Source organism: Lemur catta, chromosome 13 (genome assembly GCF_020740605.2).
Source record: "Lemur catta isolate mLemCat1 chromosome 13, mLemCat1.pri, whole genome shotgun sequence".
NCBI lineage: Eukaryota > Metazoa > Chordata > Mammalia > Primates > Lemuridae > Lemur > Lemur catta.
Genome location: NC_059140.1, coordinates 58,351,033 through 58,365,897, shown reverse-complemented (window position 1 = coordinate 58,365,897; position 14,865 = coordinate 58,351,033). Strand labels below are relative to the sequence as shown.

Below are 14,865 nucleotides of genomic sequence, written 5' to 3'. Positions count from 1 at the left end.
AAATATTCATTGAGTGAATAAATGAAGGCAGGAATTTTATAAACTGCCCAGTGTATATGGAGATGCACGTAGTTTACAAAATCAACAAATATCTGTAATACTTGGGTAAGATTTTGCAATACTAGAAATCTCACAGGTTTAATATTGCCATGAACATTAATAATGCCCAAATAATTAGCACTTGAAAGAAGGTTTTATTCTGGTACTCAAATTATTTGTAACTATCTGACTATAATCAACTTCATGAAAAGCAATTAGCAGATTCTTCAAACACGTGACAAATCCTTTATTACTGTGCTTATAGGTGACACGGTTTACAGAAAACCAAATGTAATTAAATAACATTGAACTTGAAATCTACCACAGACTCAAGATATACAAGTTATACTTGGCAAGGCAAAATTGCTCAAACACTAGGTTGTTTCAGGTGAAAGATAAATTTCCATTAAGTAATTCCAACATGTTTTGTTTTTTGTCTTATAGACAGTTCCTTTGGCAATAACTTCCACTTTAGCTTTTATCATATAAAAATATAACAAAATTTCATTATATACAAACGTTACATTACACAATGTACAGGTTAAAAACACTAAGAAAATGGCAAGCTGCAAGTGAAATCAAAGTCAATAGCATGATAAGAAAAATTAAATACTGCACACATTTCATAAAAATTACATTAACTACATTTTTGTTTGCAAATACCAAACAGTACCAATGTGATTGGAAATAGCTTCCAAGAACTTCATTTTAAGGCACATCTTGCATATTTATATATACAACACTGAAACCGGTCAATAACTTAGGGGCTTCTCGGAGTGACCTGTACATGTGTGAAGACATGCAGCACGGGATTACACATTTTCATTGGCTCCCTTCTTCGGGGACAGGTATCTGCCTGGGGGAGACTGGTAGAGGGGTACCCCGATCTCCTGCAGGTCTGGGAGCCTCCCTGGACGGGGAGGGGAAAGCAGAGTGACTGTCCTGTCATAGTCTCTGTGCAGCACTTTCTCATAGACGCTCTGGAGCCCCACTGTCTTGGGCAGCTGGGCCTGGTAGTAATTGTCCCTGCGCAGAGGATCCCGAGGCAGGGACGTGCTCTTACAGAAGGTTGACATCTGGGCCGGCGGGTGAGGCGGGGGCTGCGCGTTGGGCCCGCTGCAGGACGGGCTCCAGCAGCGGTCAGAGTGGCCCAGGATCTTACACTCAGCGGTGCACGCCCACAGTCCTAATATGAAGGGGAAGCGGGAAGAGCACGATGATTATTCCTGAGATAACACAGGCCTAGAGAATGTCAGCCTAGGTCAGGGCTGCTGAAAGGGAAAGTGAGTATGTACGTATAAAAATGAACGCTGTGCCTCAAGAATTGAAAAGCACTTTGCTTCCTCCAAAGCCACCTTAACACAAAGGTGTTAAGGAAGGAAACCGGAAGCAAAAACAATTGGTAAGCAGAATTCCCTTTTCAGATGGTTAGCTGGGGTGGCTGCTGCCTAATAGGATGGAGGTGTGCTTTACTCAAGTGGTGGAATTGCGCGGGCAGGCCCGGATCCGGAAATGGAGGAATGAGAAAGTGGCGAGGAGGGAGGGGGACTGGGAACCGAGATTGAGGGGAGCCAAGCAGTGGGGAAGGGGAGGCTGGGAGGAAGGCTGAATTTGGGGGGGAGGGAGAAGAGTCCTCACCACTCTGCATGTGGTTGATAAGATCCTTTTTCAGAGCGTCCCCGCTGATGTCGGAATCACTGTCGTTGAAATCACTGTCCCCTTTGCCGCTATCTTTGCCACTGAACTTCTCTGCTTCTCGGCCGGAGATGGTGTTGAATGAGTGTCCTTTCCAGACAGCCACAGGGGGCGCCGGCTCCTTTCCAAAACCCGGGGAGGCACCGTAGGGCTGCAGCAGGGAATGGGGGAAGGGGGTGGGAGGGTTGGATAAGAAACAAACAAAGAAATGCGACAGGTTAAGAACCTACCTGTGCGCCCCCACCCCTACCCGTCCAGTCTCCCTTCCCCCAGCCTGTCCCCAGAGCACGGAGGGGGGCGCCCAGCCGAAGGAAGGCCTCACCTCGGCATGCGCGCCGCGGAGCCGCTGCTGCCCCTCGAAGTGACAGGCGCTTTCCCCAGTGGCGCTGCCGCCCTCTGAGCCCGGCACTTCGGCCGCGGTGACCGCGGGCGGGGGCGCGTCGGCCGCGGGGCTGCCAAATGGCGCTTTGCCGCTGCCAGGGAAGGTGAGCACGTCGAACATGTTGGGCCTGGGCCCGGCTCCCCGGGCAGCCTCCTCCGGGGAGCCGGGAGCCGAGGATCCTCCGCCCGCCGCCCCGGGCCGCTCTTCCCGGAGGGCCCCCCCTTTGCGCACCTCCTTTTTGCGGCGGTTGCAGGTGGTGGCGATGGCGATGATGGCGGCCAGCAGCAACGTGCAGCTCCCGGCCAGCACGATGATGACGATCAGCGGCGTGTCCCATTGTAGCGCCGACCCCGACGCCCCGAGCCGAGAGCCAGGCGGGCGGGAGCGCTCGGAGCTTCCGGCACTGGCAGGCGCAGCCGGCCCGCGCCCACCGCCTGCTGTTACCACGAAGCTGACAGTTGCGGTGGTGGCGAGTGGGGGACGGCCGCCGTCGGATACGACCAGCAGCGCCCTGAATACTCGGCCCGGCGGCTCCTGCGAGAGGTCGCCAGTGAGCACGATCTCCCCCGTGCGGCGGCCGATGGCGAAGGCTTCGCGCGGCTCCTGCTGCTGCAGGTCGAAGACCAGCTCCCCGTTGGCGCCCTCATCCGCATCCCGGGCCTGCACGCGCGCCACGGCCGTGTCCCTCGCGGTGCGCCCTGGGACCGCCACTTCTAGGGAGCCATTGGCTGGCGCCGGGTGTACCAGGACCGGCGCGTGGTCGTTCTGGTCCAGTACCCGCACTTGCACCAGGGCGCTGCTGGAAAGCTGAGGGGAGCCACCGTCGCTAGCCTGGACGCGAACGTCGAGTTGGCGCAGCGTCTCATAGTCGAAGCTGCGCAGGGCGTAGATGGCCCCGGTAGCAGGGTCCACCGAGACGTAGGTGGACACTGCACCCCCAGTGCGGCCTACCTCGGCTTCCAGCAGCCGGTAGGTGACCTGGCCGTTGCGGCCCAGGTCCGGGTCCCGGGCAGCCACCGTGGCCAGGTAGGCGCCCGGCGGGTTGTTCTCGCGCACCGACACCTCGTAGACTGGCTTCGTGAAGAGCGGCGCGTTGTCGTTCTCGTCGCCCACGCGCACCGTGTAGGGCTTCACCGTGCGCAGTGGGGGCGCGCCGCGGTCCTCAGCCACCAGGGTCAGGTTGTACTCGGCAATGCGCTCGCGGTCCAGCGACGCCGCGGTCACCACCAGGTAGCTGCCCGCGTAGGCCGGCTGCAGCCGGAAGTGCTCGTGCCCGTAGAGGGCGCAACGCACCTGCCCGTTGGCGCCCGAGTCCCTGTCCGAGGTGCTGACCAGAGCCACCAGGCTCTCGCGCGCCGCCCCCTCAGGCACCAGAGAGGTGGCATCAGCCTCTGGCGTCCCGGGTCCCGCAGAAGAAGCCGCGTCCGCTCCCCCGAGCGCAGCAGCAGCGGCAGCAGCGGCGAAGGGGGAGGCGGCTGCCACACCGGGGGCGGCCAGCGGGGTGATGGCGATGTCGGGAGCGTTGTCATTAACGTCGCGGATGCGCACGATGACCTTGCAGGTGGCGGCCCGGGGCCCGGGACCGCGGTCCTGCGCCCGCACGTCCAGCTCGTAGGTGTCCTGGCGCTCGTAGTCCACCGGCCCCGCCAGGGTGAGGCGGCCTGAGCGCGGGTCGAGCCGGAAGAGGCGGCGCGCCTCGGGCGGGGTGCGGGCGCCGAAAGCGAACAGCACGTCGCCGTTGGGACCCTCGTCGGGGTCGGCTGCGTCCAGGTCGAGAAGCAGCGAGCCCACGGGCGCGTCCTCCGCCAGCTCCACCTCGGCCACCGCGCCCTGCGGGAAGACCGGGCTGTGGTCGTTGGCGTCCAGCACGCGCACGCTGAGGGCGGCCGTGGCGGAGCGCGGCGGGCGGCCGCCGTCCTGGGCCACCAGCTCCAGACTGTAGGCGGCCTGGCTCTCGCGGTCCAGCTCCTGCAGTAGCACCAGGTCCGCGCACTGGGCGCCGTCCGCGCGCGTCTGCAGCTCCACGCGGAAGGGGCTGTGGGGCTCGGCCAGGCGCACGCTCTGCAGCCCGTTGGCGCCCACGTCCTCGTCCACCGGCACCTCCAGGGGGATGCGCGTGCCCACGGCCGCACCCTCGGACACCTCCACGGGGATCTGGGCCCTAGGGAAGCGCGGCGCGTGGTCGTTGACGTCCCTCACCTCCACCTCCACGTGCACCAGCCGGAACTGCTCCTGAGAGAAGCTGACCACGTCGAAGGCCAGCACGCACTGCGGGGCCCGGCCGCACAGCCGCTCACGGTCCAGGCCGGCGTCCCCGACGGTCAGCTGCCCGTCGCCCTCGCGCACCCGGAGCAGAGAGCTGTTGAACTGCTTCATCAGGCGGAAGCTTGTGTCTCCAGACACTTTCATATGCAGGTCCTCCGCTAGGGTCCCGATGACTGTGCCGGGGGCATCCTCCTCAAAGGTGCTATATCGCACTGTCTTGCTCTGGGCCACCGAGAGCACCCAGCAGAGGCTGAAGAGCTGCAAGGGGAAAAGGCAGGGGCTGCCCCACTGCCTCACAGGACTCATGCCTCCAGCCTTAAGTGCTATTCCGGAAGGCTAAGGAAGAGAGTCCTCTCTGGTTTGCAGGTCTCGGCGTGATTCCCAGGCTCTCCGAATCACGCTCTTTGCGAGCCCTGTGCGGGAGAAGTCTGCGAGCTGCAGCTCCGGGGCTCCGGCGGGATCTGAGGACGCGCGGACCCACCCTCACCCTTCGCCTCTGCCTCCTTTCTCACAGGAGCTGCGCCGCCGTGCTCAGCCTTCACTTTTATAGCCGCCGATATGCAAATCAACCGAGCCAGGCAGCCAATAGCCGCCTCGCCCTCGCGCCGCTCCTCCGCCCGCCTCTGACAATCCCTTCAATGTGGAAAGGCTTAGAGGGGAAAACAAGAAAGGAAAATTAGGGAATCTTTCTTTTGTTTCTTTAACTCCTTTTGCTTCCCCCTCTTTTTCTTGTCAGCACCCTGCATATAGAGGAATTGGCACACGGCTCCGGGAGTAAAAGGATCTGATTGTACCTCTCCCACTCCAACCCCCTCCCCCACTGTGTCGGCTGCTAGAACTAACAGCGAACACGCTGGGGTTTCGCCCCAGTGGCTCCGGATTCCCCTCCGCGCCTGCCTCTGCATTTTGCACCTCCGAGGCTTCCAAACTCTGGCAGCCCCTTATCCACAGGCTTGTTCTGCGGAGTGAGGCTCTGCTGTCTTCTCCCAGCTTCCTACGGCGCCTGGAATAGCCTCTCGATTAAGAAGCCTGAAGGATAAGGGAAAATTGATTTTATTCAAATTTGTGTACACAATTGTGTTTTGCTCGTGTGAGCTCCGGTGATCAGAGCTGCCACTTCCCTTTCAGAAAAGAGCCCTGCGATATGTTAGTATGCATGTCACTGTCCAAATGGCTTTCTAAAGCCTTGGGCGCTAGCAGGCAAGGAAAAAAAAGTTCCAAATAGGATTTAGCATAAGCTTGAGGAGATTTGGAAAGGTTTCAAAGATCAGACTGTATCAAAGGCTTATGAAGCCCTCGTTAGCAGTGGAAATAGAATGGTGTGGCAGGCGATCCCATTGGAGGCCCCAATGTCTGTATTATTTCACTGTGACAAGCTAAGGGGAGAGAAAGTTGAACAGTTTCCATCGCAGAGTTGGGCTAACTTGAATATAATGAGCAAACGCCACATGTATCCATTATGTTTCTCTATTCATTCCCAATCACTGCCATAACTCTCTGGCTAAACGGTGATGGGCGCTGAATTCCACACAATACCCGGCTCGTATTAAAAGTGCATTTAGAGAACTTTCCCTCCTGATGCCTTGTTCCGCCTATTTAGAGGATTTTCTTTCTGTTCTAATAGGGCCTCTCTGGGAAGCAACACTCATCCTGTTCCAGAAGAACAAAATCACAGCGTGACGTTGAAACCTGGCACGAACCTGGAGGAACTTAACCATCTGCCTAGAAAAGTGTGGAGCTTCGGCATTGCCAGACTCTGGGCTGGGCGGGTCCTGGGCCTGACCGGGCGCTGCGCTGGCCCCATAGGTAGTCCCCTCCCATCCCTGAAGGCCTGGGAGATGGAGCTCCAATCCGGAACAAGACGGATTCTCAATGGTTCTTGCTGAAGGGCTTTATTGAGCAGGCTATGTACACATGAAGGAGGAGAGGTAAAACAAAAGCCATGCACTAGAAGAATTAAAAAAAAAAAAAAAAACCAAAACCGCGATGGGTTAGACAAACAGATTGCATTCAGTAAACGTTTTTCAGAATTCCAATTTTGGTCTTGTTATCAGCATCCTATTCGTGTTTTCCTTTTCCTCAAACTCGAGGAATTGTGTTTTGGGATCTTTTCAGAAGAGGATCAGGAGTTCCCCCAAAGTAGGGAGACCAAGCAGGGAGCCAGGTGGGCAGTGGGGTGGGAGAGGGTGAGGGAGGTGCTTGGAATAGTCAGAGAGCAGAAAATGCAGCCCCAGCCACCAATAAATAAAAGCTCTTATGACATTGGGGAACAGGGACGCCGGGTAGCTGGGGATTTCCTCAGAGTCCTCCTGTTCCCTGGGAAGGCTACAAGCACTGTGGGCAGGCCTGTGCATCCGCGCGGGGACGGGAAAGGGCAACGCCCCCTACAGGAGCCCAGTTCCCAGCCTTCTCTTCCACTTTTTTTCCACCTCCCAAGTGCCATTTAATATGTTGCTTTCTGTCCTTCCCCTCCCAAGAGACCTTCCTTGACTGGTATACGCAGCTGAAAGAACTGTTTTCTTTCTGTGCCCCGGAATACCCCCACCCCGGCCTGGGGTCTGCTGGTGATCTTTGGCGCTCCCAGGCTCACGTCCTGTCTCCTCACCAGACGGGAGCAGATTCAGAACTGGGCAGGTGGACAGCGGCCTCAGCGCTTCCGCTCGAGTAACCGGGGAGGTACGGCGCTGCGGGGAGGAGAACCCCGGGAGGGGGCAAAGGAGTGGGGAGCGGTGGGGCTGGAGTCCCAGAGAACGGGTGTCATCGGCCATTCCCGCGAGCACAGCCCGGCCGCGGGTGGCTGGGAGCCGGACCCCACCCCTGCGCCCCAGCGCCTGCAGTTCTGGCCTGGACCACGGGAACCCAGCCGTGCGCAGTTTAAGTTTGGGTGTTTTGCTTGGCCAGAGATTCGGAACTACCTGATATTTTCACTCTAAGCTCTTCCGCGTCAGCATGCTCATTCTCAAGGCTGAAATAAAGGAAGGCGTGCTTGGAGGTGGGAAAGGGAGGAGTGGGGGAGCAGGCAAAAGCCAGGAGGCAGGAGGAGGGATGTGGGGCGGCTAGTAGCGGGTCCAAAGCATTTTATCCGCTGCCAGGTCCTCCCTCGGCCTCTCGGAAGTGGCAGCGACAGTGGCGGCGCCAGGAAGCTCAGAGCCGGGCGCGCGGAGCCCTGGCCAGGGAGCCGGGGAGAAGGGCCGGAGCGCCGCTGCGGCGGCCGCGCGCGGAGGCTTTCCGGAGCCGGCCCGGAGGTGTGAAGGCACGCGAGCAGAGCGAGCCCCGGCCGGCCGCGGGATTATGGAAATGCGATTTAAAATAGCACTTCGGCGTCCGCAGCAACTCCCCGGGGAGGAAGACTGTCCGGGGAGGTGGGGCTGGAGAGGAGGAGGAGGGAAGCTCGCCCGCCCCGGCGCTGATCCGGGCCCCACAAAAGCCGCTCAAATCGCCTTGTTATCATACCAAAAGGCCTGATCAGGCTCAAAGCAACCCCTTTCTCTTGGTTTTAGCAACTTCGCCTGCAACTGTCTCGCAATCCTGAGAACAAACACAGCTCCACAATGGCCGGCGTTTTCTCGGAATGCAAATGTTGCGGGCTCCGCAAAGCTGGGGTTCTGTTACCGAGCCTAATGCCGGCTTTGTGAAACTCGCGTGCACACACCGAGATTGACACGGGCGTCACGTGACGGATTAGGGCTCTAGGAAAGTTTTCAAAGCGGCGACAATGGGGGGCTCAGGCGGATCTGATATCTCCCACAGTTTAGCGGGAAAGAAAATCAGGATACATTCTCATATGTAATAGGATTATCTTTTCCATTTCAAGTTCTATACAGCATGTAATTTATTTTTAATTAGGATTATATCTACCAGGAAAGGGACTTCGCTGGAAAGTGTAATTCTAAGGATGGATAGAGAGACAGAGGTTATATTTTAACCTTTTAACCTTTTTTTTTTTTTTCTTAAAGATAAGCCCAGGGCCCTGGTTTTTGGTTTTTCCTCCTACAGGCTCACTTCATTGGATAAACCTCCCATGGAAGTTTGCAGCAAGTGCTCTGACCAAGCAAAGAACAGAGGAACCTCCTCAGGGGCATTCAACTTATTCTTGTATGGAAACCACACTTTGCAAAAATCTCTTAGAATTCCTAACTTGCTGGAGTTTACTGGGGTTAGTGGTCTATAAATGCAACTAAGCTCTTTTCTACATTCCAAATGCTTATTCTATTTTTTAAAAAAGTTCTCTCTCTCTCTGTATTTATTGGGCTGTCAGTACTGGTAGTGACTTTTAAATTTTATACTAAACCGCAGAGCAGCGTTCTCCATAGCTCTGACTCAAACTCAGCAGTCAGACAATGAGACAACTTGGGGGTGAAGGTAACTGTTGTTTAAACATTGATTTTGGATTGATTCCAGTGCCAGATGCTCACAAACCCTGGATCATTTCCAGGTCTTGAGCCACTCATCCTTTTGTGTGTTCTGTGTGTCAGGACACTCTGAGAGGCCTACTTTACCTGGTATGAAGCACAACACAAAGCTGTTGACTACAGAATCTGGAATTGCCCTGCTTGGTTTCAAATCTGATTATTACTACTGATTTGCTGTGTGATCCTGTGCAAACTACTTGATCTCTCTGTATCTTAGTTCTCTCATCTGCAAAATAGGGATAATAATAGTACGTTGTAAGGTTGTCTTGAGTGCTGTGTAAAATGATGCAGTATTAGGTGCTTAGGAGCATATGTTAGTTATTATTTCTTTTTAAAACACAGGGAAGAAATATCAAGACTATTTAACCTAAACCTCTTATTGTATAGATGAGGGAGGGATTTGTTCAGAAAGAAAAAAAAAAAAAACCTCTCCCATTTCCTGTCTGCTTCTTTGCTTTAGTAGCAACTGTCTCTCTGGCTCCTTTTCCACCCTCTGAAAATAATAAATATAGTGGTAGGTGTGTAGATTCCAAAGGAAGGAGAAGATGGTCATGTTAGGGTTCAAGCAACTTTCATGCCCTCATGTCATTTCAAAATCTTTTGGTACCTTACTCTCTGAGATCAGATGATGACAAAAGGAGTTTTCAGTAGACTTTTTCCCTACCCATTTTTACAAAAACCATGTGTCATGACTGAAAGATATTTAATGGACAGAAATCCATAATTGTGGAGGAGCTGGAATATTCCAAAGGACTTTCCCTCCTAGGATGCCCAGGGACAGCAGGTGACCTCTTATGACTTATACTGAGCCAAGATGTGAAAAATGTTTGGCCCTCTGCTTCCCCTCTGAATGATTACTCTTCTAGAGCTGCCATAACCGCACTGGGTGGTTCAAACAAGATAAATTTATTTTCTTATAGTTCTGGAGGTGGGAAGTCCAACATCAAGGTGTCACCAGGGTTGATTCTCCTGAGGCTTCTCTCCTTGGCTTACAGGTGGCTACCTTCTCTCTATGTCCTTCATATGGCCTTTTCTCTGTGGGCCTGTGCCCCTGACATCTCTTCCTTGCCTTAAAGTGACACCAGCCATATTGGATTAGAGCCCACCCTTATGACCTCACCTCATATAACCTTAATTACCTGTTTAAAGTCCCCTTCTTCAAATACAGTCATATTTTGTGGCAATAAGATGTAGGGATTTAACATATGAATTTGTTAAAGAGACACAGATGACTCCATAACACCATCATTTTCTCAAAAAAAAAAAACACATTATTGAGAATTTACTAAGTGCCAGACTCTGCGATAGATGTTGTGGGAACAGAGATTAAGAAACAAATTATCCATACTGACATAAATAAACGATTCCTTCCAAATGGGAGAGAAGAGACAAATCTACCACGACAAAGAATATCAAACAATTTATGTAGACACTCTGTCCTCAAGGAGGTGGATCATAACTCCTCACTGTTGAAGAGTGGGCTGTGTATAGTGACTTCCTTCCAAAGAGCACAGTGTGAAAAAGAGGGAAAAAGAGTAACTTTACATGGAGAGACCTGTCAAATACTACCTTGGCCAGGTGATCAAGGTCAACATCAACAGTGATAGGTCATGTTGATAGTATGTACCCTAGATATGTTGTGATGAAAATGGCACTTTACCTCTGTGGTCTTCCTCAACAGCGCATAACTCCTGTCTAATAATGAGAAAAACATCAGACAAACCCAGATTAAAGGATATTCTGCAAAAACTGACCACTTCTCCTTAAAACTGTCAAGATCATCAAAAGCAAGGAAAATCTGAGAAACTGTCACAGTGAAGAAGAGCCTAAGGAGACATGATGACAATGTAAGATGGTATCCTGGAACAGAAAAAGGATATCAGAGAAAAACCAACAAAATCTGAAGAAAGTATAGACTTTAGATAATAACAATGTATCAATATTATTCATTAATTGTATCAAATGCACCACGTTAATATAAGACGTTGATAATAGGGGAAACTGGATGTGGTGTTTATGGGAACCCTCTGGACTATCTTTGCAATTTTTCTGTAAATCTAAAACTGTTCTAAAATAACAAAGTTAGACCCTGCCATCCCTGGGGGAGAGGAGATAAAAGAGTGAAGAAAAGTAACCAGACAGAAATTGGGTGTGAGAAGTGCTGCAATGGAGGCCCACCCACTGCTGATCATAGGTGGCTTCTTGTTGAAGAATGGAATACCTGGACGCATGTCACAGGGGCCAAGAACAGTGGTGCAGATGTGCTCTACATGTCTGTATGAGCCCAGAGGAGGGAGGCCCAACTGTGTTTGGAAACAGGAACCCTTGGGGAAAGCTTTTGGGAGGAGGTGACATTTGAGCTGAGTTTTGAAGAATGAGTAGATATTAGCTAGAGGTAGAACAGGAGGGACAGGGGTGGAGATGAAGAGGGCATTGCCTGCAGAAGGAACAGCAAATGACACAAAGTTCTGAGGGCTGGGGTGTCAGGTTCTGTGAAGGGAAGTAATAGGTACAGAAAGGTGATGAAAGCTAGTGTGAGCAAGTCGGTGCTTTGTGTGTCATGTTAAGGAATTTGGGTTTTATCTTTAATGCATTGGGGAGCTGTTGAAGGAATAAATATAGGCTCACTAGGGTAAAGAGAAAGGCAATGAGGTGCAGGGAAAGGGAAGTGGAGAAAGAAGCCTAAGCTGGTGGAACTTTGACCTGAAAGGAAGGTGAAGGGCAATTCCCTCAAGTGACTGGTTAGGGAATGGTGACTAGTTAGTTAGTGGTCAGGCTGAAAGACTCAGGAGAGAGAAGAGTGCACTGCAATGGCACTTGCTTGTCTGTGGGTTGAGCCCAAAGATTGTGTTTCCTAATGTGTGAGGGTCACTTTCTCCACCCGAAGGAGCTGAATGAAGCAGGGTAGGAGTTGCTGGCTGGTATGCTCTAGCCATCACTAGGCCTCTGGACAACACAGAGGATGCATGCTCTTGGATGTTTAGTCCAAGGAGAATGCACGAGGAAAGTGGTGGGAGAGAGGATTTACTTTTTGTTCAGCAAACTGAGGCTTCTCAGGGTTCAACCAGGAGCAAGTCTAGAGTCACCTCCACGTATCTTCTGTTGGGCATCTGTTCAGGACAAATGGAGGTGGGGTGCGAGTGGGAGTGGGATGTTCTATAGCTGTCCGTGGCCCATGGTGTTCCCTTATTACCCCAAAATTCAGTGTGTGTGTAAGGGAAGGGATTAAGAATTTCCCTGGAGCTTTTTGGTGTGGAGGATGTGGGATATGGAATGCAGCCTGGCTCCTAGGACCTTGTTTATGGTGCATGGCACTTGGAGGCAACATTAGGACAGATTACGCGGTGTTCATGGTGGAAAAGGGTAATGAAATGAGCCCTCAGTGAAGAGCAAAAAACCCCACAAATCTCTGCTTAAACCATGCACAAGAGTTCTGTAGTTAGAAACCTTGGATAAATTGGATGGATTAATTGCTTTCAGAGCTTAAAACATGTTGCTACAAATTTAGGGTTTTGTTATTAATAAATCCCACATGATTTAAAAGAAATTAAAGCAGGAATCTAGAGCCTTTTCAGGGCAGAAGAATTTTAATCATTGACTAGTCCTCTCTCCCCCCCACCCCCCAAAGTCATTGTTCTGTAAGTGCAGAAGACTTCTGACTCAGGCCTTCCTTTGCATCTGAGGGCTTGAACTCTCTTGCTCTAAGTGGGTCACAATCCACTTTTGAAATGGAAATGAAGTCTGCGTGGCAGCTTCTCCCTCAGAACCCTGGGACCCAGGCCCAGCCAGGGCACAGTGGAGCCTGGTGTTATAAATTTCTTCATAGATCTGAGAGCAGTTTTAGGCCATTGATCTCATGTCACCCAGAATCGAGATAGAGTGGCAGCTGATAAACTGCATGGTGACAGGCTGTGGCCTTGGAAAAAAAAAAGTCCAGATGTGAGATAAAAAAAAAAAAATGAGCTGATGGATTAGTTATCAGCCTCTGAATTCCCCTCACCCTCTATTCCTTCTGACCACTTTCGAAGCATTTATTTTCAGGTAATTTTATAGTTGTCTCTTTGTCCTTCAGAGGTGCTTTGGTCTATGAAACCTCTCAGGAAATTTAGATGAAATCATTTTTATATGTATTGCTCAACAGCCCCTGGAAGTCCCACAGCCCTGCTGCCAGGCCTGAGCCCCTAGGAGGCTTTTACCTGCACGTGCAGCGATGTACAGGTGCAAATAACCATCACATTAATGCCAATCTATGATTCTTTATTAGAATTACCCAGCCTACTGCCCGCAAACACTACTTGCTTCACTGGGGCAAATGGGGAGAAAGGCACATCGGTGGGGGTGGGAATCCGAGACAGGACTCTCCTGGACAATGTTTAAATGAGTGAGGTTTTTCACATGCTACAATCAGACTTTTTGAATCATCTTTTGATTCCAGCTCCTCTGTCTGAAGGGCCGTGTTAGTCCAAGAAGGCCTTGGGCACCTTCCGAAAGATTATGAATAGGTGAGGTGAGAGGGCCAGAGTTGGGGAGATTAGGGGAGTGTCTCGGATCATTTGTGTTCAGGGATGAACAAAGGTTGGATTCTTGTTGCCCTGGCTCTGCGCTCTCGCCTTGGTGTCCAGTGTGGGAACTTGAGATGGGGAAGAATGAGCTGCTCCACGCATTGAACTGCGAGCCCTCCCGGGCCCGGCCATTCGCAGGGCATCAATCTTGCTTTGCTTTGCCTTGGGAGCCTTGTATAGCGGCCTCTGGTCTCAGGGGACAGAGAAGAGGGTAAGATGGAGGGATCAGAGCCCCCACAGGGAAAAATAATGTGACAAGCTGTCAGAACATGGCGACTGGGTGACTCCTGTTCCCTCAGTGGCCAGGGGCCCCTGCCGGGGTCTTCATCCTTCAGGGCTGGGAGCTGGAAGGAGGGAACAATATAGGATGTGTGATAGATTACACACCTTTCCATCAAACCCCGGAGGAGGCTTTTGCTGGACTTTTAGAAAAGGAGGAGTGGAGTGGCTTTGCCCAGGAGTGGAATGTTGTAAGTAGACTATTTTGGATGGGGCACTCTAGGGGTAGGAAGTCACGGAATCTGTAGGGATCAGAAAGGCTGCCCACTGAGGTCAACTGCAGAGATAGGCCTCGAGGAGAAAATTCATGGGCCAGTAGCAAAATAGGACTTGTCAAAGTCTGGGGTAGGATGTCCTTAACCTACAATAATTGTATCTATCAGGATGCGCTAAGTTATGCTTTAGTAACAAACAATCCCCAAATCTTGTGACTTCAAAGGACAAAAGTTTATTTCTTCCTCACTCTGGATGTCCATGATGGATTGGCCGGGGGATGTGCTGTATGTTGTCCTTACTTGAGGACCCAGGCTGTTGGATTGGACACCATCTGGAACTTTCTCCTTGCTGTGGCAGAGGGAGAGGCAATGTGGCAAGCTGTGCATTGGCTCTCAAAGTTTCCACCCAGATATGACAGGCATCGCTTCTGCTTACATTTCTTCAACCATTTCAAAGTCCCTGTAATGTAGTACAAAGCTTATTATTCTGGTCGTTAGACTGAATAACACTTCAGAGAACAGAGAAGGACAGCTGGACAAAACCTTTAGACAAGCTGAGAGCTAGGACACGTACTCTGCCTTCCCTTCTCAGGTATTAGGCAAATCATTTCCTTTTTTTGTGTGTGGCAGTTGGGAGAAATGCTGGTCAAAGGCATATGTGCTTCTAAATTTAAGGAAGGTCAGAAATAAATTAGAAGTGTCCTCATGTGACACATTCTTTAAAGTATAGGCTAAATTACAGCTTCAGACTAATTAGTGAGGAAATCTCCCAAGAGGGAAAGATTGAGTATTGGTAATGGGATTACATGTCCTCTCACTCGTGCTTGGGGAAAACTTGCATAAGGCATCTCCATTAATTACAGTCCTAATGGCTTTTACTTTTACCACCATCCACCGGCCACCAGGATCAAAAACATTTTACTAAGCAACTTTCAGAGTATGGAACTAGGCTATGCTGAGTCCTGTACAGTTGGATTAAACCATCTGTGTCTTAGAAGTCTGCAATCACATGGACA

The 14,865-nt window shown here is 51.5% G+C and overlaps 1 protein-coding gene across 2 annotated transcripts; it reads right to left on the bottom strand.

Annotated features, from left to right (window-relative positions):
- Positions 1–262: 262 nt before the first annotated feature.
- Positions 263–4,900, bottom strand: PCDH8 (protocadherin 8). 2 transcript variants are annotated; one of them, XM_045566749.1, is made up of 3 exons: positions 2,057–4,900; positions 1,678–1,885; positions 263–1,225 (listed from the first exon to the last, which is right to left on the bottom strand). In XM_045566749.1, the coding sequence occupies exons 1-3, from the start codon at positions 4,685–4,687 to the stop codon at positions 852–854; spliced, it is 3,213 nt and encodes a 1,070-aa protein (XP_045422705.1). In that variant the 5' UTR covers positions 4,688–4,900; the 3' UTR covers positions 263–851. The 2 variants fall into 2 exon arrangements, with proteins under 2 accessions (XP_045422705.1, XP_045422707.1); XM_045566751.1 differs by having other exon boundaries at positions 852–1,225; positions 2,348–4,687.
- Between the last annotated feature and the right edge of the window lie 9,965 nt (positions 4,901–14,865).